The following is a 25,409-nucleotide window of genomic DNA, read 5'->3' on the forward strand; positions in this document are numbered from 1 at the left end:
CCATGCCCAGGCAAACGGAGCAGCTAGACCCCTCCCCCTCCTCCACAGCATGTGAGCCTGAGGAAAGTTTACTTCCAACAACAGCTGATTGGAGTGACCCTCGCATCAGAAGATTGGATAGGCGGAGGCAACAGAAGGAAGGGAGGGGCAGGCCTTAATGAGTGCTGAGTCATGGAGCCACACCCCATGGCCTATATAAAGGATCTGCTTTCTGGCAGTCTCTGAGTCAGGCAAAGTCGAACTTATCTTGCTGAAGTCACTTATTGGTCTCCTGCCTGCTCTGAGGACTTTGCTAGGACTTTGGGCAGAGCTGCAGAGGCAAGCCTGATTCGGATTTCCCTGACCCGGCCGTCAGCGGAGGAGTGGGACACGACACTTAGTCATACATGTTATGTTTTTTATAAAAGGAGTTACACAGTTCATGGTAACTATAACCTCCATAGAAGGAGAACTGAAGCAGGTTGAATTAACTACTTACTCTCATACATTGAAACTGCAAAGAATTCTACAATATAGAGTATCCAATAATGTCATTCTACCCAAGCTTGTCAAAAGGCAAAACGAGTGAACAGAACTTGAAAAGGAAGTCTGAGCCGTATCTATAGGTAATCCTTGACTTACGACTATAATTGGACCCAAAATTTCTGTTGTTAAGTGAGATATTTGTTAAGCGAATGTTGTCCCATTTTACAACTTTTCTAGCCACAGTTGTTAAGTGAATCACTGCATTTATTAAGTTAGTAAAAAGGCTGTTAAACTGTTAAATGAATCTGGCTTCCCACTTTGCTTGTCAGAAGTTCGCAAAAGGTGATCACATGACCCTGGGACACAGCAACCATCATAAATATGAACCAGTTGCCAAACATCCTAATAATCACATGATCACAGGGATACTGCAACGGTCGTAAGTGTGAAAAAGGGTCATAAGTCAGTGCCGTTGCTAAACAAACTGTTGTAAGTCAAGGACTACCTGTACTAAACCAGTTTCCCTAAGTTGTTCTGAGCCAGCCACAAAACTCACCAGTGACAAACTTATGGAATCCGATGCCGGCTTCTGTCAACATCGGCTGAACTTGAGAGGTGAATAGATGCAGGGCCTCTCCTGCTCCGCTCCTTGGGTTTAACAGCACCATCACCTGGCACTTCCGAGGAAGTAAGCCATGTATTCCTCCTATGTTGAGAAACAAAAGAAATGGGAGAATCAAAAATTAATGTCAAGAACAAGTGTAGCATGGTATAGTATTGCATTGTGTAGTGTAGTGTGCGCGCACGCACGCACACATACAAACACACACACACACGCCTAAGATCAAAAGAGTGAAAAGGTTCAGGGTCAGCATGCTAGCTCAGCAAATCCAGGAATTGGAGTCCCACAATTTTGGAAGAGCAACAAGTTAGGGAACACAGTTCAAAATAGGATCAAAGGAATTAAGGTGCCTTTTGTTGCAACTCAGAGAAGTCCATTTTACTTACTAAATTCTTATTCACATAGTATGTAAAGCATTCTTCAAGCTAAAAATAATTAGCAGTTAATTGACCTGAGCCTGAGTTAACTGATTTTCCCCTGTTGTTGACAGCTTTTAGATGCCTTGATTTTGTTTTCATTTCCATTGTTTGTATTGCTTGCTATGAGTGTTTCTTTCTTTTTTTAAAAAAAAAAAGCAGAATAATGGTGATTTTGCCTTATCTTTTCCAATGTAAGGAAATTCCTTCCCTCTCTCCTTTGAATTGGGCCATTTGCCAGGCTTTCTAAGTTCACACTTTGCTGAGGCAAGGCCACGTTCATCTCTTTTCGGTGCCTCCCCCCCATTGCCCTGCTTCTTGACAAAAAGGCCCCAGGATTGACTCCTCTTTGACAGTCCACCCTGGAGATCAAGTCAGCCCTTCACACCGTCAGGAGACAGCTAAGCACAAGGGTGCCACATTCCCTCTTCCCAATCACACTCTTCTCTCTTTCCTGTAGTAGATCTCACAGAAAAGAATTAGCGAAAGAAATATATGTTTTCTCTAGGTACTGTAGGAAGTTAGCACTCACCCCCCTCCTAGAAGAATTAAATATTTTAGAAAATATTAAAAAGGCAGAATATTATACTTCCCTGGATGAGAAATGGAGAAACATGTTTTAAGGACAAAGCAGCTCCCTGCAACTTCCTGCCACCCCCCACCTTTGTCAATGGGCCATTAAGGTCTCAGCCAAGCTCACTCATTCTCCCCACCTTTGTCAATGGGCCATCATCTGCAACACAATAGCAACAGAAACTCACCACATGGCACCAGATGAATATTTCTTCCAACAGTACAGAATTGGTTGAATGTTGGGTTAAAATTAGAAGTGTCTGAGGTCATGATAATCTAAAATAAAACTTAATCAGCCCCCCCTCTCCACACACACCCTTTGAATATTTAAGTCAACTGTCAGGAAGATGGAAGTCAGAAATAGTGTTTAGACCGTGCAGAGGTGGCGCAACAGGCTAATGCAGCCTATTATTAACAGCAACTGCTTGCAATATTGCAGGTTCAAGTCCCACCAGGCCCAAGGTTGACTCAGCCTTCCATCCTTTATAAGGTAGGTAAAATGAGGACCCAGATTGTTGGGGGGGCAATAAGTTGACTTTGTATATAATATACAAATGGATGAAGACTATTGCTTGACATAGTGTAAGCCGCCCTGAGTCTTCGGAGAAGGGCGGGATATAAATGCAAAAAAAAAAAAAAAAAAAGTGGCGGCCTGTGTCATTTCTAGCCTAGAAATGGTACAGAGAGAATAATCAGTAACATATTTCTGGGGTATGGAGGTTAGAAAACTTTTCTTTTTCTCTTCAGTTTTCTTTCTTTCTACCAGTACCTGCCAAGAGGTCTTCTTCAAATTTTGTAAACCCTTTTTTTTTAAAAAACGGAACAACGCATGCAGCATGCAGCGTGAAGCTAGCATGACAACTAGGTGAATGTCTATTTTTTTTGCTCCCTTGTTAATTAGCTGGAGGGGAGCATTTCTCAGTACAGCAGCACTTCATGACTTTGCAAGGAGGACCACACTGAGGAAGTGACAGTTAAGTGGGGAGAGTGAACAAGTGGCCCTGGAAAGTTTCAAAAGTTTCATGTCACATTTATTGCAGGAAAAAATCACTGAAATACATAATTACAAAATAGTCCGTATATGTTTTCAGACCTGTACTTCTTCTGTTAGATTATTAGTTTTTATTATGGGCAATAAATCTGTTGACCAGCCCCAGACAATGCACAGCTTGAGTTGAACAACAGGCAATATTGCACTTAATTCAAAGTGATCTTCCATTCTTCTAACTCTGTCATTCTGAGTCAGATTTATGAGCCTGGAGAATTCCCTGGGGAAAAGCAATATCACCATTATCCTCCCCGCACCCTCCCGCCCCAGTCTAGAGCTAAGAAAGAACCAGCCTTACTGAGAATTCATTGTCAGATCCCTATTTACTATATGCAATAATTATTTTTCAGCACATAGGCTGTTCCTAGCTCTGGCTCCTGATTACAATACAAAACGAGAGGGTTCCTGTATTTGCTAAGGCACAAGCACATATCACACAATCCTCTGAAAGTCATAAATGACTAAGGAGTGGAATGCTAAGTCTTGCAGCTTTGAGCATCACCAATCCCAGCAAAAGATCAGTGGCTTTGTGAACAAAAGACATCCTTCCCTTTAGATGTGCCTGCTCAACCCTGTTCAAAAATCTCCTTCACTTTATTGATATCCTGCTTACTGATCTCATGTGAAGCACAAAGGCAGATTGACCATCTATGAGAAACATCAATTTGCTCAGCACTCTGCCCCATTGATAGAGAAAAAAGGACCCCTCACTCCACCCTATCCCTCTGCAGCCTCCTAAGCATCCTTAGTGTGGTACAACAACAAAAAGGAGGTTGACAAGGGCTAGAAGCATGGTTTCAAAGTCACAGCAGAGAGATTACTGTATGAACAAAGATGAAAAAATGTGACACCCCACCTACTACAGAAGAGTGGCTGGTAAAGTTTAAAGATTTTGCTGAAATGGATCAATTAACTTCTTTGATTAGAGAGAAGACATTATCTATATGTATTGCTGATTGGAAGTCTTTTATGGATTTATGGATTTGCATAAAAATGAAAGCAATGGACTTGTGACCTATGGTTTTGATGATTAGATAGGATAGATTATTAAAAAATGATATGAGACCTTAAGAGAGGTCAAAATATACTTGTGCTTCTAACTGCTGTGAAGACTATCAGAAGCCACTTCTTTATGTTTTCTTTCTTTTCTATGTTCCTTTAACTTTGTGCCTTTCTTGCCCTCTGTCTTTTTTATTTCTTTTTTCTTACTTTCTACTAATTTGTGTTAGCTTTTATCTTCTTGCTTAAAGGTTTTAATTTTTAAAAAATCTATTGATCTAGCTAGCTAACATCTACCTATTTATTACCTATCTCAAGATAATATTTAATGCAGTGTAATTAAAGGTAAAAGTTAATTCAGAGATTGATTTTACTGATGTCCTGATACCTTACAGTAACACTACATCCTGCATAATACATTGGGATTCCAAGCACCCAAACTATTTAGTCTTAATGCTTAACAACCTGCCAACAGGAGAATCAGAAACAAGCTGCTATTAAGCCAGGCCTCACTCAACCATACATTCAGCATGACAACTGACCACAAACTTCACAAAAAATAACTTGACTTACAAGTCAGCTCTATTCAGAAACAAGCCCCTTTAAGCTGGGGGGAGAGGGTGCTCCAAAGTGGCCATATCTAAGACATTTCTCATTCATGATCATGTTCTTCAACCTGTGCTTTCTAAACAGATGAATTATTTCTCTTACTTTTAAAGGAAAATCATTACCAGTGCTATTTTTTCAATCCCTTTCTGTCCCATAGACAAAGCTTCTTGGATGAGAAGCGAAACGTCTTTAAAGAAAAAACAGAATGTCCAGCTGCCTCTTGAAAAAGCACCTTTGGGTCCCATAGACAAGTAAATGAGGTTTCAAATATCACAGAGCTGGCCAAGGGATAACTTTCCTGGATTCCCAAATAGAGTTCACCAAGCAGAAACATGATCATCTCGCCCAATGAAGGCATTCTAGAACAGTGGTCACCAACTGGTGGTCTGTGGACCACTGGTGGTCCATGAGAAAATGTTGGTGGTCCACAGAAAAATTATTTTCATTTTTTATATTGCACTAAATACTATTTATATTTTTTTAAAAAATCCATATTACTGGTCCACAGGATTTAAAATTATGAATTTAGTGGTCCCTGAGGTCCGAAAGGTCGGTGACCCCTGTTCTAGAACACTGCTGATGAAGGCATTCTAGAACACTGCTGCAGGGCAGGGCAGGATCATTCAGGAAAATGAAACAGAACTTTCTCTGTGTCCACAGAGTGCCATCTTACCATTCAGAGAAGCTACCCAGAAAGACTACTGTAGGTTTCCCCAAACACAGCAGGAATGAAGCTGTTTCTTCACTTTATAGGCGTGTAGCTTTGCTTTTAGGAAAGCAGAAAATTGACAACAAATAAGTGAAAACATACGCCCAAATTGATGATAGCTGAGAGATTTTGGCAGGGGGTGAGGGAGCACTTGTCTTTGTTAGAATGTTGTGGAGTTTTTTTGTTTTGTTTGGGGCTGTTTTGTTTGTTTTTGTTTTATTTTGCATTGCAGTCATTTCCCTTGTCTTGGATGTAGTGTGGTCTCATCCATTACAGAAGCCCATTTAAAAAGCTATTTTAAAGCCAAAGTGTTATTTTAAGCATGCTAAAAGCATAATGCTGGAGAAACATGGGTCCTTTCCATGATCTTTCTCAATCTGGCTTCTGATCGCCTCATGGAGCAAAGGACACCTCCATACAATGACTTTGAGCCTATTTCAAGCTGCAGCAGGCTTTTGATTCCAGGTTGTTGGTTGCTGGCTTATTTGGAGAGCTGATTGAACATTTTGGCTGGATAGTGGGGTGACTGGAGTGTTCTGAAACCTAAGTGAAAATTGATCCCCCTCCCCCATGACACTGACTGAATAGTGTTGGTGGTTTGCATTTTCAACCCAACTTCAGGGCTTAGAGTTGCCTTTCTACAGCCTGAGTTATGTACTTCTCTTCCCCTCTTTCCCAGCAGAGTCATCTATTGTATAACCATGGTTACAAGCGTTGGAAAAATATGCAGCTGCGAAAGTGCTATGGGCCATTCTCCTTTCCACCTTTAGAAGCTTTTAAACATAGCAAAAGAATGTTAGGAATGTTTTCGAAGCTTTGTTTTGTTTCGCAAAATCCTCCCTCCCCCTTCCCAGAATTTCCGATCAGCGTGGAAAGTAGGGGAAAGGGGGTGAGAAGGACTTTTGTTTGGTATTTCTTTTTTGGCATGAAATGGAGAAGAGGGGAGTTTTGCTGCCCTTGGAGGCAAAGAATTTCACACATATGTACCCGCACGCACACACAGAGAGAGACCATAATGCACAGCTAGAGAGAGTATTGATTGGTCCAGAGTGACCCATATCTTCTGGGATTGGCAAAACTGAAGGCAATTGTATGAGCAACTTCAAATATGCTGGAGAGACTGGGGAATGGAATTGGTGAAGAAGACCAGAGATGGCATTGATTGCTCCAATCAAATAAATTCTCTCCTACTTAAGGCCTTCCACCTCTTTGCTAATCCATGGCATTTCATACAGTTACAGTGTTGTTCATGATTTACAGTATCTGTTCCTATCCCTGCTTGGTGCAGGATCTAGTAAAGTATTTATTTGCATTTCAATAGATTTCATTAAGTTCTTGGATGACTGTCTGCGCTGAAAGTGCACTGGCTTTGTTCCAGTTATTCAGAGTGATTCCAGAAGGTGGCAGTTAAGGAGGCCTGTTCTATCTTCTTAGCAAGCCATTCTAAAAAGGTCACTTTTATCACTTGCATGTGTTTTAAAACTGACATCATGAAGCAATTGGGAGAAAGTTTGATCGCAGTCTCATTCTAGCAAAGCATTTCAGAAGGACACCAGTGAAAGACACTGAATGCCATTAACAGATCCAAAAAGACGGAGTCACAATGCAACACACGTACAACACATGCACATGACATTTATCAAGCAACTCAAGCAGCATCAAATTCCACAAATCCAGAATATCATGTTTGGCAAACAAGCCCCAGTGGATCACTGGAGATTCTATTTGTCCAAAGTGTGAATTGAATGCACACATCATACTAAATCGTGGGGATTTTTTAAACTATGGTTCATATATAAACCACTACTGATATGATTAAACACATCTCTCTTAGCCATCAACTATATGGATTACAAACTTTAATAGCTGGGTTCAAACAGCAGTGTGAGATAAGTTCTAGAAGTAGTGTGATATTGCACAGTAATAGTATGGAAACAATTTGTTTAATTCAAAATGTATATGGTGAGGTCTCCTAGGATATTTGTATTATGCTCAATACCCCCTAAGGCAGCTCAGAGAGGAAGTCAAACTGGGCTACTGGTTGTCAGAATACTCTAGAAAGATTAGCACCTGGAAGTACCGCCTCAAAAGGCAGGGGTGACAAGTATAATAAGAATTCCTTGGAGAAGGAAGATGAAATCACAATGGACCACAGCAACCATAATGACCATGTTGCTCGTTAAGTGAATTGTGCTGCCACATCACCCATAGAGTAAAACAAAGGAACCCTTTATATATTCTGGAACTACATGCCCCAAAATTCCTGCCAGTCTAATCAGTAAAGTCCCATACACCTTAGGGGCACTGAATCGGGGAACATTTTTGCTTAACTCACTTTATTATTAATGGTGGGGGGTGCTTCTAATTATTAAGTTACTGAAGTGCATCAAACCCTGGCTATTGCTAGTTCATGTTCTTCCACTGCTTCTGCACAGAAAAAAGATTGTTTTCAATCTGGCCTTACCCACCTCACATTTAAAATTGAGGCCATGACTGTCAGAATAAAATCAAGCTGGCTTCTACTGCTCAAATGCTAAAGCCATTTACTTCGGACTAAACGCCATTCTGTTTTAGAAAAAGACAATGTGTCTTTGAAAATATGATAGGCTAGAAGGAGCATTTGTATCTCTCTACCTGCCTAGCTATTTACCCTGAGCTCTCCACTTTAAATAAGAAGAAAGAAAGGAGCTTTTATCAAATAGATGTGCTGACACTCCATGAAGATATGTGTCAGATTGCCATCTCCTGCATTCATGTTAGTCCATCTGCTGTTGATGGGCCTTGTTTGCCAATGCAATGATGTGAAACTTTGGGATGGCCCTTTGGAGCCCCCAGCATGTGGGGTCCTGGATGCTGGCCCAGAAGGCAACTCCTTGCTGTAACCCTGAATTTAGATCAGGTGTGTGCAGTTGGAGGAAGTTTGTTCCTTTGCTTTCGTCCCAGAATTTAACAAGGTTATTAAATTTGACCAAATCAATTAGATTATCTCTCTGTCACAAGGCCTCAGAATGAGAACGACAAACATTCTCTTCAATGATTTGTCATTCCCAGACTGTGTGTTGACATGTCAGGGAGAGTCTCTTAGCCCAGCAGAGGTGGAGCACCATATACTAACTCTTTTAACAGGGTCATAAAATCCACCCTTACTTCTTCCCCCGCCCCCACATACTCTCATGCCATCACTACTCCCTGGTTACACCCAACAAGCATCGATGCATCAGTGTGTACAAACTGTGCCTGGGAAGTCTGCATAACCAAAGGACATGGCCCAGGAGACAAAGAAGCAAGCACATTATTGAGAAAGCAAGATCATGCCCAATGGCAAAAATAGGTAATAACAATAGAAGAAAGATAATCAACTTCACAGATATACAGAATTGTCATCCAATAGACCTACAGCAGGGGTGAAATGCTCCCGGATCGGAGGGCATCGCGCGATCCGGTAGCGATGGCGGCTGCTGGTTCGGAGGACCGGTAGCAAAAATCCCTGGCCCCGCCCTCCCCCCCCGCCTCTGCTGAGCCACACCATCTGCAGAGGGTTGTTTTTTTTTTACTTTTAAAAGCCGGTTTTGCTTCAGCAGAAACAGGCCTTTAAAAGTAAAAAACAGCAGAACCTTACTTGTACTCTTACTTGTAGAAAACATGTTTTCTACAAGTAAAAGTAGAGATTCTAAGGCACTTACCTGATTACTGATAAATGCATGGCCACAGCCCGAAAGCAGTTTCAGTTTCAGCCCAGACAAAATCAATCTATTCTATTAATCTATTTCCTCGGTGATCAACTGGCTGGATTTGCTGGCTGAGGAACTCTGGGATTTGAAGTCCACAATAAAATAAAATAAAATAAAATATTTGTGCAGCTTTCTGAGATTTGGTGTGTTTCTGTAGTGTTTCACTCTAACTACACAAACACAAAATCTCAGAAAGCTGTATGTGGCATATTGTGTGTGTGTGTGTGTGTGTTAGTTGTTTGTGTGTAAAGTGTGAAAGTTGGTTTTTGAGCTTTTTGTGGCTGTGTGAAGTGTGAAGTGGAGCTGCTTTTACACTGGGTGTGAGTCAGTTGTGTTGTGTTGTGTGTGTGTAAAGTGTGAAAGTTGGTTTTTGAGCTTTTTGTGGCTAGATGAAGTGTGAAGTGCAGCTGCTTTTACATTGTGTATGAGTCAGTTGTATTGTGTTGTGTGTGTGTAAAGTGTGAAAGTTGATTTTTGGTACCTCTTATTGTTTTTTTATACTTTGTTTATTATTTTTATTATTTATTGTTATTGGCCACGCCCACCAAGCCATCTGACCACCAGGCCACGCCCACCAATTAGGCCATGCCCACAGAACTGGTAGGGAAAATTTTTAGATTTCACCCCTGACCTACAGTACAGCACATTGGGAAGGAAACTTCACTGTAACACAGCAAAGGTTGGACCACTGGCCTGAGATCCAGGCCCAAATATCCAGGGTAGACTGTTCAATACCTGCAAGCAGCAAATGATGGGCTCAGCATCAGAATTGGGACTGAAATTGGTAGTTCACACTTACAGAGGTTATAAAGTTTACTGCCATACTATAGCACATGTATGTAATGGTTTCACTGGGGAACATTTCACTGGAGAAGTGGGAGTTCCAGATATGTATGTGGTTACGAATATTCATTCTCTTCTTGATCTATAAGAGTCTCTGTGGCGCAGTGGTTAGAATGCAGTACTCAAGTTACTTCTGCTGATTGCCTGCTGCCTGCAATTTGGCAGTTCGAATCTTACCAGGATCAAGGTTGACTCAGCTTTCCATACTTCCAAGGTGAGTAAAATGAGGACCCAGATTGTTGGGGGCAATTTGCTGACTCTTTAAACCTCTTAGAGCAGGCTGTAAAACACTGTGAAGTGGTATATAATTCTAAGTGCTATTGCTATTTTCCTCTGAAGAAAAGATGCTCTAACTAAACATGTGTTTAGTTAGGACAAAAGAAGCCAGCTCCACCCTAATCTTGTAGTCAGGATGTACATGAGTTCAAATGGGGAAATAGCTCAGAAGATCTCACCTTTGAACAGGGTTTTATTTTGCTTCATATTTTTTTTTGCACACGTGTATCAGGAATGCATAAGAAATAATAAAGTATGGAAGTGCCCTGGGAAGTGCCCTAGACAAGCTAGTGTTATTCAGCTTGTCAGCTTAAGGAGGGGGCTCCAGGAAACCATTAAACGGAGAGTCTAAAATTATCTCTGTGCACAAGGGCTGCCTCATATGATTTACAACCTGCTTTATGAACACTTTCCTTTGTAACAACCAATAGCACTGCTCAAGAGAGAAGACCAGACAAAAGGCCTCCTTTCCGACTCACCCATGCTCCAGAGGCTGGAAAAGGCAGCTCTTCTTTGGTCTCACTTCCTCTATACCCTTCCAAGGGTGCTTTCCAGACGTCTGACCCATGTCCTTTTAGATCTCTCTAAATCAAAAGCAGATTTGGCTGACTGTTGCAAAGAGGAGAAAATGCAACCCTGCTAGAATTATTTGCTTGGTCAATTTAGGAGAGGAGCATGCTGAGGTCACAGTAAGAGCCAGTTATAGCCAACAAAAGACGAACCTGCATTGCTGCCCTTCCAGAGGCATTTTGTACCCTTAGGAAGAAAGACTGACGTGCTTCTTCTCTTCAAAACAACATGCATATGCTTAAAAAAAAGCATTAATTAATGCTTAATTAAATTGAAATTAAAGTGCTTAGTTTTAAATACTTTTCCAAAATTGTGTCCCCTGTATCAAAGTGTTTTTCCTATGAAAGGTCTGGAGATCTCATCACCAAACAGGACAGTTCTTGCTTTTGTGCTCTTACGTCTGGTGGCCAAACATTTCATTCTCATTTCAGTTGCACTATATTTGAACTTCACTATCTGATAAAGAATTTGGTCGAATTTCCTCAAAGCTTAAAAATAACCATTTATATCTCTTGCCAGGGTGGATTTGATTTAAATCACGATTTAAATCATAATTTCTAAAGAACAAATGTCATCTCTGTCCCGCAGTGGCTCCTCCTCTGACCTGCTGTTGACTCACCGACAGTCCTAATATTGCAGAATATACAGCCGCGTGCTACATAACTAAGCTCCATTTCATGCTGAATAAACTAAATTATTAATGTATCTTAAACAGAAAACTATCTTTAGATAGATTTTTACTCCAAAAGCATTTTATTAAAATAAATTTGATAAAAATCAAACAAATCAGAGTTAAATAAAAAAAAATCCGATTTAAATAAAAGAAATCCACTTTTTAAAAAAATCATCAATTTTTATCCATCCTGTCTCTTGCTCACTACAACACATGAATTCTGCCCTATTCAAAGAATTGCTGACATCTCTGCCTTCTTTGCGTATCTCCTGTCCATTTGCATTCTGGAATATTGCCATTCTAACTTAGTCTCCTGGGGCTTCATAAAATCCACAGTTGTGTTACACCCATGTTGGTCATTATAAGCCTTTTCTGAGTTGATGAGCATCTTCAGAATTCTGACATCTATCTGGAGGGCATTTTACAAAAATGGCTGTTGTCAGAAGGCTTCCTAATCACAAAATGGTTCTCATAATGAGGAAAGCCAGTGTCAGCCCTTGGAGGAAGACCAGGACTGACACCACAAATTTAGAGCTGAATTCTATTAATGCAGGCTACAATAACAGAACCTTGAAAGCCTGAGAACATTACTCCTTCCCTCCCTCTTCTCCCTCAAGGAGAATCAAGGCGGAGCTGTGTTAGTTTTCTTTCTCAATTTTTCCTGCACTCAATTTAGGTTTTGCTAACCATCTCCACACCCCTTTTTCGAGGTCATCTCTGTACTTGTCTACAACCAGTCACAAGATTCCCCTTTACCACTAGACATGGCTAGCTGAGGAATTCTGGGAGTTGAAGTCTGAAAGTCTTAAAGTTGTCAAGTTGAAGACTCCTACACTGGACAAATTTTCTGGAAATATACTCCAAAACATCTAGAGGTCCCTGAGCTGGGGGTTGCTGTCTTAGTTTAAGGTGGACTGTGAGTTCCCCTTATCATTAACCTTTGCCAGTTGGTGGGTAATCTTTCAAACTCTAATGTCTATGGAGATTCTCAGTCATCCAGGTTATGGTTGTCCCAAAGGCTTTTTTCAAAAGGCAACTGGACTTTTGTTTTTCCTTGAAGACGTTTCGTTTCCCATCCAAGGAGCTTTTTCAGTTCTGAGCTCCAAGAATTTGGTGTTTGAGCGGAATACCAGAGAGCATACTTCCAAAGTGGATGGGAGTAAGAATCCGAAGGAAAGGTAAAAAAATGGGCAGTGCCAGGTCAAGGTTTTCATCAACAATTTAGGATGTAACTCCTCCACATCCTGTGCATTATTATTCTAAAAACACCAGGAAACCACTGCATTCCAGTGGAAAGCCACAATGCTAAATTTTGACAGCACAATTACATCACGGTAGATTGCCAGCTGCTCAAGAGAGAATTTTAGGAGTCGCCCAGGACTGTGGGTTGACATACACAAGATAAATAAACTCCATTCAGGTATCCGGTATTTTGTCAGCTGGAAGTTTACAGTCATAATGCTAAACAGAGTCTAGTTTGTCATATGAGTTGACAAGAGGTTTGATCTAGATCCAAGTATGAAAGGTCCCATCAGAGACCTGATTCAGTGGGCAAAGTACTTACTCCCAACTGAAAATATTTTGCAGAAAGGATGATAATAACTTGTGTTTTGCAAGCACTTCCTACAAGAAGCAGGTTAGTCTTTCCTATCTTGCTCTTCAGGTTTCAGTTCATGATTCAGAACTTGGTAATTCTGCCCTTTGAAATGGGTTGCTGTTAATATTTCTATACACTGCTAAAATTCTTGTGCCTGTTTGTTTGTAACCCTCAAATTGGGAGAATTGGAAGATAGATTGAACCATCATTAACGCTGATGGGCTAATTTACAGAATACCTGGTGCCATGAATCCGATGGGAATGTAATTTGGGGAAGTTATAGCCATTTCAGTCCCAAGTGCACTTCTCAGAAACCTGTAGGTTGCATGGAGCCCTGCATTCTTTCCCACATCTCTCTGGCCACTATATTTATTTATTTATTTATTTTGATTAGGTTTTTATCCCCTTTATTACTTTATAAGTAACTTAAGGCAATGAACGTATATAATAATCCTCTCTCCTCCTATTTTCCCCACAGCAACAATACTGTGGTAGGTTGGGCTGACAGTGACTGGCCCAAAATCGCCAGCAAACTTTTGTGCCTAAGAAAGAGGATTAAAACTCACAGTCTCTTTTTTTCTAGGCCAGGACCTTAACCGCTACACCAAACTTACTCTCTGCCCAATTGTACGCAATTGGATGGCAGTAAGTCCTGACAGGCAATTGTCTACTTTGGAACTGAGGCCAAAATTGGAAACCTCTTAATGGCAGTGTCTGATGAGGGAAGAGCGAGGGAGTGACTCAGATGCTTTCTGGCAAGGTATGTTTGGCTGGAGGGGGAGCATGTGTAGTGAGCCGTCTTCCTCCCTGGAGGGAGAGGCCCTTGGGGATATCTCAAGATTAGAAGCCGGGGTGCAGTTTTCCTCAGTTCATATGATCCTTGTTTTCCCTTCCTCTAACAAAGTGGCAGGCAGTTCCACAGGCCAGCTGAGGAAGAGGAGATTTCTGGCACTCCCTGGCAGCTTCCTACAAGCAAAGTCAATGGGAAAGTTGGCAGGAAGTCGGAAGCCTTTTTTTGCTTGCTCCTGGCCATTCTGTTTCTCTTTTTAGGTAAGCAAATATCTCTGAAAGGATATCAAATATTAGAGTCCTGCCCATTGAGATCTACCGTAATTGTGTAGAAGGACTGACTGACTATAGGTCAACTATGCTCAAACTGCAGCCTCCAAGTAGATTAAACTCCAATCAACCCAAGCTAACATAGTAGAACTCCACCTTGAAAGAAACAGAAATCCTCTAAGAAGGTTACTGGGACAATCTCAGCTAAGGACAGAACCAACTTTTGCTTTCCCAAATACGCTAGCAGGGCCACAACAAATACCACAAGCAACTACAGCACAAACCCTGCTTTCTTAGCTACTTCTGTACCTCACCTCACTTCGTATTTGGTGTTATTGTACTTCCCATCGATTTGTACTTTATAGGATATAGTTAACTTCTGATGCCTGGGATCTACAGGCCAAACTGTAACCTCATCTTGGTCTTCACTGCAAAGTCCAACACAATTTGCTCTTTATTTATTGGAAATATATTACAATTAATTTCTTCATATTATTCAGTTATTTATTTGTTAAATTTATATCTTTTGTAGTTTAGGAACAATATCATATAGCCCAAGGGTCTCCCAAATCCTGGGCCGTTGCCCATTGGGAACCAGGCTGTGTAAATGGCAGATCAGCACACAAAACCATCCCCTCTCCCCACACTGCCGGCGGCAGACTGCGGAGCCAGAAAGATTGGAGACCACTAATGTAGCTCATTCCTTTTCCCTAAATACCTTAAGTATACAAGACGTTGTCAACTTACAATTGTAATTGAGCCCACAATTTCAGTCGTAAGTCTCGACAGTTGTAAAGCGGGTCACCACATGACTGCATCTGAATTTATAACCTTTTGTGGCATTCTTGTATTTGTTCGTGTACTTTAAACTTTCTCTAAGGCTATGTTCTTCAGATATGTTGAATTTCAGCCCCGTCATCCCGCCCACTGTTCTAATGCTTATTTCTGAAACGCGGGGGGGGGGGGAGGGGGGGGAGAGAGGAAATCTAGAGAATAAACTTGGCTTATTTTTGCCAGATGATTTTGCGGTGGCCAAATCCTGTAACTATGATTCAGCACTGTATGATGCAAAGAAAAATCCCAAAGAAAATTTGTCATGTCTCTGAAAGCAGAGACCTGCTGATTTGCAAGAAGTCAAAACTGCCGAGTCATTTTTCCACATTGCACCCCTCCCAATTACCAAGATGTAGTTGTAAGAGGGGGCCCAAGAAAGGAAACCAGAGATCCTGCTGTTATTTGAAACAGTACAGAGGTGGCTGATATTTAAATAGGGCCTTATTTAATTTGCACATTCTTTCATAAATAGGAGAAAAGTGATGTGACTTTGAAGGAAAATCAACCCTGTGTGTTTGAGAAAATCTAACTGCATAATATGTTCATCCCTTTAGCAGGGTAGTCTTATCAGGGAAATTATTATTGAACCACTAATTAGCCATATGGTTTCTACAGACCATTTCAAAGATCAGTAGTGGGATTCTGCTGGTTCTAGGCGGTTCGGCCGAACTGTTTGTTAAATTGCCGGTTCGCCCTTCCCCTTGCCCCTCCCCTCCCCACCATTACTTACCAATGTCGGGTGGGCAGGGAGGTGCATGGATCCGGTGGACAGCGGCCACAAGCTGCTGTCCATCCGATCCATGCACCTCGCTGCCCACCCAATCCAAGCGCCACGCGGCCACCGACCGAAGCCTGCCTGCATCCAAGCCTCTTGCTAGTCAGCCGATTCAAGCTCCTCGCTGGCCACGTGGCCAGCGAGGCGCTTTAATCGCTGGCTAGAGAGACACTTGGATGCAGGCAGGCTTCTGTCGGCGGCCGTGTGGCGCTTGGATTGGGTGGATTGGATGCACATAGGTACTACCCAGAGGACTGAAAAAAGTGATTTCTGACAGGTTCTCGCACTTTTGACCAGTCCTCACACTTATGACTGGTCATCATTTATGCCTGTTGCAGCATTTTGTGCATAGGAATTACTCAGAGGGCTGAAAAAATTATTTTTGATCTGTCCTCACACTTTTGACCGGTCCTCACACCTACAACTGTCCTCACATTTTACATTTTGCGCCCTATCTTGTAACCGTGGTGAAGAGAAGCAGTTGTGAAATGAGTGACATGGTTGTTAAAAATGCTGCAATGGGCATAAATGTGAGGATGGTCATAAGTGTGAGGACCGGTCAGAAATGACTTTTTTTAGCCCTCTGAGTAGTTTCTATGCCCATAGCCATGGCCACCTGGTCACATGAGCAGCTAGGCTCGCCCACCCAGTCACATGAACAGCTAGCCATGCCCACCCAGTCACATGACCACCAAGCCACACCCCAAAATAAGCCACACCCACAGAACCGGTTGTTAAAAAATTTGAATCCCACCACTGTCAAAGATGTATTAATAATAGGACTCAAATTTCCCTAGGCCTTGATTTGTATGGTTATGATTCACTGAATAATCCATTATTGGCTGGTCCACACAAATAACTAAATCATAACCAACTCACCATACACTGGTTTACCGTGAACCAGGCCATGTTCTCTGTGGCAAGCCTCTTCTGCTAAGGGTTGGTAAGATATCAGAGAAAAGATGCATTCCTGATCTTTTTTTTCCTGTTAGGCACTGCAGGCCCTCCACCCAACTCTAAGAGCATTAAAGATTCTGGGCAGGTTCTTCTGAATCTCTTCTTCACGAAACACCAGCAAACCAATTTACGCAAGGGAGCCAGCTCTGCCACACCATAATCCGTGGTATTCACAATCCACCTCCAGCCAGAAACCAACCTGGCTTGCAAGCTTTCTATCTTGTTCCCTATACTACAGGGGAGGTGTGGCAAGGAGTTAGCTTCTCCACCCAGAAAACAAAGGTCAGGAAACATATGGGTAAGTGTGTCCTCCTGTAGCAGAGCATGAGCGAGATTACAGCCTCTTTCCTGGCATTTGCTGAGCAGCTTGTTTCTGATGCACCAGATCACTGATAGCGATGTAAGCTTGTCCTCCCAGGTTGCTCACTCATTTGCTTCTCTACATGAACGCTGATTAGGGCACGCAGAATCTGTAACCCAAATGATTCTGCATCTAAATATCCACAAATTCTGATTCATTCTGGATTTAAAGTAATACCTGAATTTGTCTACGTAAAAGGCTGATGGGTTTGTTTGTGTGGAAGGAAATGACTTTGCCTAAACTGGTAGTTATTTTCAGTGTGGAGCGAAGCATCATTTTTGCTACTGGAAATCGTTTAAATAGTCTCTTGAGGTCTGAGGTGGTCGTATTTAGAAAATTGTTCTATTCACTTTGTTTTTCTAACTGGAAGTATAATTTACTTTTCATTCTGCTTTTTTTTTTAAGTGCATGCTCCCAATAACACTCTGACACTTTCCTTATCTCGCCAAACACACTAAAGGTGCAAATGTCTGATATATACAGTGTGTGCAAGTGACAGATGTCACATTGAATGATGTATGCAAAGCAATACCAAGAAGGTAACACTATAAGAAAGGTGTTATTTCAGATATCAGTGGGGGGGGGTTTATGTAAATTTAATTCTGATGTGTTTCCTTATTACATACTCCTTGTTTATAACAGGGAAATAATCACTTTCAACAGACCCAAACCACACAAAAGGCATACCAAGAACTGCCAAAATCTGTTTCTGATTGTTTGTAGAATGTCTGGCAAGTAATTTGAATATATTTATCTTCATAAAAAATGTCACACTCCATATTGCATTCATATTGGTTTCATCTGTCCAGTCTAGCCTCCGTTCTAAAGACAGTGCTCAGATATAATTTCTCTTTGGGCTCAGTTCACATGTGCTGGCAATATCCTGGCTCTCCATCTTTGTGGCTAGCTATCACATTAGTCACAGCGTTGCTTATATGGGTAAATCTGTTTTAGTTTTAATGTCCAGTGCATTTCAAATGCTAGTTTTTTAGATTAATGTTGGTGCAATAGATGAAGACCCAAATTTCAAGACAGTTACAAAGGAACATTTGGAGAGAATCTGAAATTAAATTGCTACTGTCCAAAGTACTTGTGCTTTAGATTTATTTTTCAATGGCACAAAAGAGGAAGGCATAACCTAATCATATCAGTACCTAATCATACCAATCCTATCATACTAACCCTGTTTTTACTCTTTATTCCCTAACTTCTTTTCCTGGCTTTTTCTGTTGGGTTGATTAGCATTCAGCCTAGAAAAAAGTCTTAGACAACCTGAAGACAGGCTCCTAAAACTGTAATCTTTCAGTAATTAAAGTAACGTGTGACATATTGGTTTGGTTTATCTCTTCCCATTAGAATCATACAGCTGTTTTCATTCTTTCACATACATTATACAATACTATAAAAATGAACAAATAATAGACACTTGTTGAAAAATTCTCTTCTCAGCTAAATATACGACATTAGAAAATGATACAGTGCACACTAGGATCCTGTCCCAAATATTAGCAGAGGAGGAATGGCTTAGTATTAAAAATAGAAAGAATGCTGTGTAATTTACATGTTTGCAAGGGAATAGAATAGAATGCTTCAAAATAATCTGATTCTTCAGAAAGATCCTATTTGTAGGAAGTTTTCCAATGTCCTCTTCTTTGATTTAAGCCTTTTGGTTTTGTGCCTATGGAGGTGAGTGGTTGTCACTCTAGCTTTTGACACCAACATATCAATTTGATTTCAAAGCAAACATAAATGATAGAGGTTATCGACCTTACTTTTTCCTCAGCAACTCATTTCTTCCTGAGAACCATTCAGACTTTTTGCAGATCTAATCAAGCCCAGAAAATTTGTAGAAACAAAAAAACAAACAAAAAATGCTAACCACTAATGCAGTGGTTCTCAACCTTTATAGTGCTGTGACCCCTTTAATACAATTCCCCACGATATGGCGACCCCCAACCGTATCGCGGTGATAGGCAGCGATCTCAGTGCCCCTTAGCAGCCGCAGAAGGGGGAAAAAAGCAGCAAACTGTTTTTTTTAATTTATCGTGTCTGAAGCCGTATTGGCTAGCAACGTGAACTGCTTGTGATTGCCTTGAGGATGGAGGCATTAAAGCGGAGACTCCTCCCCTATTAAGTTTATCGCACCTGAAGCCAGTATAGGCTAGCGATTGGGAGTGATTGCAGCTGGCTTGAGAGGGAGATATCAGAGCAAAGATTTCTCTCTTTTTTAATTCATCGCGCCTGAAGCCGAATTCAGCTAGCGATTCGAAGAGCCTGCAGCTGGCTTGTGGAATCAATCATTGGAGTGTGATTCTTCGACTTCTATTTCCCATATTTCCGATGGTCTTAGGCAACCCCTGGCAAATAGTCATTCGACCCCCAATAGGGTCGCGACCCACAGGCTGAGAACCACTGCACTAATGGAAAGAGAATAACACACCGTATGCTGCCAGAGATTGTATGATCTCTACTAAGGATATCCTCTGGGAGAAGATCAAAACATCAAGAGTCCACAAACATGCGATCCAAGCCCTGCCCCCTACATGTATCAGGATAGGATTGCCACCTTGACTTTTATGACTGCCTTATAGCCCGCAGTCTTTTCTCTCTAGGTCACAAGGACATCAAGAGGCTTTCCAGAGAAATCCTGAACAAGTCCCACAAAGCTGGCATGGATTACAAAATGATGTGGAAGGAATGAGGGAAGAAAGGGCCTTTCTGAAAGTAGAAAGGTGAGGTGCATTCTGCCCCCTAGCCCAAATTCCTAAGACCAAAAATAATGGCATGTCTTCCATTCTAAACATGTTCTCTCTGAAAGCTTATCGTATGCAATTTGATCAAGTTAAATCTCAAGAAAGTCTGTAAGAAATTATAATTGATATGGAAAAATCACTGGCCATAGATATCCAGTAGTAAAGGCAAGGAGGGTTGCTCGTCCCCTTTGCCTTTTGATGTCATCTCTATGAAATTTCCTTAGAGTTCATCCTTTTTGATTGATGAAATGAAAACTAACCTTTCAAATCTTTCAACTAATGGGCTAGTCTGTTGGAAAATAAAGCACATCTGGAACACCAACAAGTTCTGCACTCATTTTTGTTCACTCCCGCAAGTGGAAGCTCCCATTCTGAAGCTGTATAGCAGCCAAGGATATGATACGTGGCTTAATACCAGCTTTACCCTATAACTGCATAACTGTACCTGAATTATCATTCTTGTTTTCCTGCATCACATTCATTTATTAAGTGAAATGATGTTTAAGGTGCTATCCTATACAATTTAGTTAGATGTGAATCTAGCTGATTTTGAATCAAGAGACCTTTTTTGAACTGAAACATAATTCTCCTAAATGTATGTTTTTCAAGAGTAGGGCAACAATCCCAAATTTATTTATTCATATTATCTATAAGAACACCTGTGACCCATTGGGACATAATTTCAGAAATATACAGTACCCACACCAGATTTCTCAATGCTTTCAACAATGGCAGAGCTTCTAATGTACCGTTTTCACTGGAAAATTTCTTAAAAATTCAGGGAGATATTGTTGCCTTGAAAATAGCTTTTGTTGAACTGTATAGAACAGTCAAACATCAGGAGTTGACCACAGGATTTTTTAAAAAACATTCTGTATTAACTTTTATGCCATCAATGTTTTAGAAAATTTGTCTAATTTCATCTACCCCTTGACTCAAATGCCTGGGGAAACAACCAGGACTTCAGTGCCTTGCAAAAGTCTAACAGCATACTCATTGTAATTTGGAATTTACTTCAAGTATGCAAATGTTAATATATCACATGATCAATGGGATTTACTTCTAACTCACAGAAAGCCATGCTACACAATCACTTCTTAAATCAATTTAAGTGATGCCTAGGAATTTTTTCGGAGCATGTACATATGACCATAATGTGTATCTCTACATGCTGCTGCTTGCATATTTATCCTGCATTCACTCACAGAAATGTGCATGTTATGTCATTGGCACATTCATTAATTTGCATATTGACTGTATGAACTTCCATATTAGAAGACTCTTTCCAAATATAGATGCTTCCAAACAGATGGTTCTAATGACATCTTAAAGGATTTGGGGGGAGTTTTTAAAAAATGAATAAAATTTAGGAACATATGTGAAAACTGTAAATATATAAAATATCTTTGCTCCAGCCTTAAATCCCATATGTACCAAGTACTACCCACAAACTTTTCTCTGAAAGCATCCTTAATATTTGATAATATGCGAAATGTGCCAAATTACTTATGAAAGGTAATTTAAAAAGAGGTTTGTTTTAGACATCCTTGGCTAAGGTAATACCAGAGTGTTGGACCTACCTCTCTTGTCCCCCACTTCCCATGAATTGGATAAATGTCTATGGAGAGTCTCAGTCATCCAGGTCATGGTTGTCCCAAAGATGCTTTTTTCAAAAGGCAATTGGACTTTTGGTTTTTGGTTTTCTCCTGAAAATGCCTGAAGATGCTTCTTGGATGAGAAGCAAAGCATGTTCAAGAGAAACAACATGTCCAGTTGCCTTTTGAAAAAGCACCCTTGGACACGAATGGGATAGTTTTCAAAGTCAATTAACAGTTTTCTAATTTTTAGCAATTTTATATACTTTTTTTTTAATCTAGACAGCGCTTTATCCATCTGGAGAAAAATTAAGACCAGGTCCTGTCCCTTTTACGCAGGGTGAGCCAAGATATTTACCCCAAGTCCTGTGATGGGGTTGCAGTTTTAGGTACTCGAGGGAACAAATCCAACCGAATCCAATCGGATAAAAATATTCAGGTGGCATTTGCAACCCTTGTAATCAAAACTTGTTCAGCCATAAATGGCGATCTACCCCCTCTCGCTGGCTTCGCACAGCACACCAAAGTTGCTTTAGATATCAGGTTGGCCGGACTTCTCCCAGCCCCCCGACGGCACAAGCCAGCAAGCCGCTGCCTTTGAGATTCGCCTGTTACGCGAACCCAACCGCCTCAAATAAAGGTGCGCGTTGTCTACCGGCGCACGGCAAAGCGAGCTAAGAGAACCTCCGTCTAACATCCCTTTCTAGCCTTGCCCGATTCGCTCACCTTCCAGATGGGGGGCCGAGAGCTCTCGGATCGTCCTCACCCAGGTCTCGGCAACGTGCCGGTTCTCTTCGGCGTCCTGCGAAGCCAAGACGCAAAAGGTCTTCGCCACCTTCTGCCGAGATTCCCCGCGGTACCACCAGCTCTTCTTGAAAGGGTAGCAAACGACGCAGAAGTAAGCGGCCGCCGGCTGCTGCGAGGCGCTCCTGCTCTGGAAAGCGTAGCAGCCCACGCAAGTGGAGAGGCTGAGCGCGCTGCCCGCGTTGCTGCTCCGGCCAGCCGAGTCCAGCCGGTGCACCAGCAGCTCCGCGCGGCTCGTGAGGCTCAGGGCACAGTTCACCTTCAGAGAAGGGACGAGGCGAAAGACGCCCGAGAGCAAAACTTCCTCGGAAGCGCCTTGGCCCGAGCCTCCTTCCATCGCCTCAGCCGCAAAGAGCGGAGCCGGCGAGCGAAGCGGCGCGAAGCGAGGGCTGAGCCCAATGAGGCGAGCGAAGCAACGCTGCTCCGGGACTTTCTTTCTCAATGAGCGGCGGAGGGCTGGCTTTTGAGATTGGCGCTTTGCTCTCTGGGGCCATCGGCAGGCCGCTCCCGGGAATGGCGGGAAGCGGGATTCATTCATGACGAGTTCCCAGCGCTTCAGAAGCCGGTCCCGTTTTTGTTCTTGTGCGCGCGAAAGATTTCGTTTTAAAAGTTACCTTGCTGGGCCCGTGAACTCAAAATCCGACCGGTCCCCAACTGTTTCTTCAGAAGACTCGAATAAGTTCCACGGGGATTAGGGCAGGTGTTTCTAGTTGACCTTGACTGATCTTGTAAAGCTAGGAAGCAGGGTTGGATTTGGTTTGTCCATGACTTCCCAGGTCCATAGGCCAGAAAGTAAAGTAAAAACATCCCAGAAGAAAGCTGCATAAGCCTACAGTAGTTCTCGGTTTACCACCACAATTCAGCCCGAAATTTATGTTGTTAAGTGAAACAGTTGTTAAGCGAGTTTTGCCCTATTTTACAACTTTTCTTGCCACAGTTGTTAAGCAAATCACTGCAATTGTTACATTAGTACAGTACAGTTCTGAAGTCAATCTGGTTTCCCTGTTGACTTTGCTTGCCAGACCTTTGCAAGATGTGGTCACATGATCCTGGGGCACTGCAACCGTCATAAATATGAGTCAATTGGCAAACGTTTGAATTTTGATCACGTGACCACGGGGATGCTGCAACGGTCATAATTGTGAAAAATGGTCATAAGTCTCTTTTTTTCAGTGCTGTTATAACTTCGAACAGTTACTAAACAAACCATTGTTAGTCAAGGATTACCTGTATTTTGGTGCTGTTGCCATTAGAACAACATAGACATGCCCGTGAAAAGTTTATTTTTTCCTTTCCTGGGTACCTGACATGTACTAAACAAAAAAGTCTTCAAACTGCAGGTCTTCAAGGCCCAAAAATTTTCATTTCTTTGCTGCTCAGCAGGCAAGGAGGCTGATATCACTTGTGCCATTAGTATAGACATCTGTTTCCAACTCTAATGATCACAATAGGCTGAAATCTCTGCAGAAGACACAGACATTTTGTAATATTTTAAAGAACATCCTGCCATACACAAAATAGACTTTGCCCCAGTTTTCATTGAATAGTTAGAGGTCTAAGAGATCATGGTAATTAGTCTAGATTTTATATAAGGCTTTTCATGGAATTAGAGATGGCACGAATGATGTAACTATTGTAAAGACAGGGAAAATAGATGCTGGGACTTGCAGGCAACAGGGACCACTAACTCCTACTTGTTGCACAGTCCTTGCCCCACAAGTTCATACAACCTGACACCATAAAGTTGAAATTGCATTAGGAATGACCCTTGCCCCCTTCCCATTGAAACCTAACAGATGTCAGTGATTCTGAAAATTACCTTGCCTGGGCCATGAACAATTGTACAGAACCACTGTACAGAACCACTGATATTTGAATGGCCACTCCTTCCGGAAGAAAAGGTTAGTATATTACCATATTCCAAAAAAAAAGAAAAAAAGAAAACCTTAATAAAGTGGCTTGAAACATCTTAAAAGTGAAGATATTTCTTATGGCATATCTTGCTTGGTTCCATTTTTTAAAAAGAAAGATGAAAACTTAGTCATATGGGGCGGAATATTCAGATGTGTCCAAACTCTTCTATAAAATGTTGTGCTATAGCATATCTTAAGCATGATAATACTACTAGATGTCTCCTTGTTTCTGTGGTAAGTGAATAGCTATTACCATCCATTATTAAACAGTTAATAAAAACACAAGGTTTGCTGAAAAAAACTTCAAGGTTGTAAGAACTAAACACAGAAAAGAGATATGCTTGATAAAATTGTAGCAGCTGAACTTCTGCCTGGGAGGGTCTCTTAACACAGAAGTAATAAGAGCAGGTTGCTAGAAATAGCAGCAGTCCAAAACAAATAATGCACAAAAACATCGAATTGTCAGCAATTTATTTCCATCCATTGATTCCAGAAGTGTTGATGTCTTCAAATAATTATTTACCCTTCCTCCCATTTTCATAACTCTCTATGCACAGTAACATTATTTTGTTTTGATCCACTGACTCTAAAGTAATTGATTGCCCAGCAGCAATTTAACAGCAAGTCTGGATAAAGCCTGATTGAGAGCTTATACTATATATGATTCCAATAGAAGAGAATATATGTAGCCCAGGGTTGAACCATGGGATCTTTGGTACTCTCTGAGCTTGAATGTTTGACTGTAAATGTTTCATTATCCAACTAGGCTAGTCAGTATGGCTTTTGCTGCTATTTTACATACAGTAGTTTACCCTTTTAGTGTTGATGGGAGAGATATTTTCTTTTTAGAACTTCCTTGATTAAGGTATTCCTTTTTGCTTGTTTGTCTGATCTTAATCCTTGCTTATCTGAATGTAGGCTGCTGGATTTATTCTGGTCTTTTTGTTTTTTTCTTATGATTTTTTTTTGGTCTATTTTGAATGGTCTTTAAATGTGCATGGATGCACTATACTAATATTCTGTCTGTTTGTCCTACATACTGGCTGTTAAAGTCATTACACTGTATGTTGTAGATCAGGCCTGTCAAACTGGCAGCCTGTGGGCTAGATGCATCACATGTAGGCCATGCCCACCCCAGCTCCGCAAAGGCAAAAAACATTGCGATACAGCATGATATGTCATGTGACATGATCGAGTATGACACCTGTGTTGTAGATGACTCCTATT

The 25,409-nt window shown here is 41.4% G+C and overlaps 1 protein-coding gene across 1 annotated transcript in view; it reads right to left on the bottom strand.

Moving 5' to 3' along the window:
• SPHK1 (sphingosine kinase 1) overlaps window positions 1–22,861 on the bottom strand; it is a 41,268-nt gene extending 18,407 nt beyond the window's left edge. Inside the window, exons 1-2 of the mRNA XM_058168928.1 lie at window positions 22,192–22,861; window positions 1,022–1,171 (exon numbers count right to left, since the gene is read on the bottom strand). Of these exons, the coding sequence (XP_058024911.1) occupies window positions 1,022–1,171; window positions 22,192–22,807 (766 nt within the window). The 5' untranslated portion in view covers window positions 22,808–22,861. The remainder of the gene's footprint in view (window positions 1–1,021; window positions 1,172–22,191) is intronic.
• Between the last annotated feature and the right edge of the window lie 2,548 nt (window positions 22,862–25,409).

The sequence above is a fragment of the Ahaetulla prasina genome, chromosome 2 (assembly GCF_028640845.1).
Source record: "Ahaetulla prasina isolate Xishuangbanna chromosome 2, ASM2864084v1, whole genome shotgun sequence".
Lineage (NCBI taxonomy): Eukaryota > Metazoa > Chordata > Lepidosauria > Squamata > Colubridae > Ahaetulla > Ahaetulla prasina.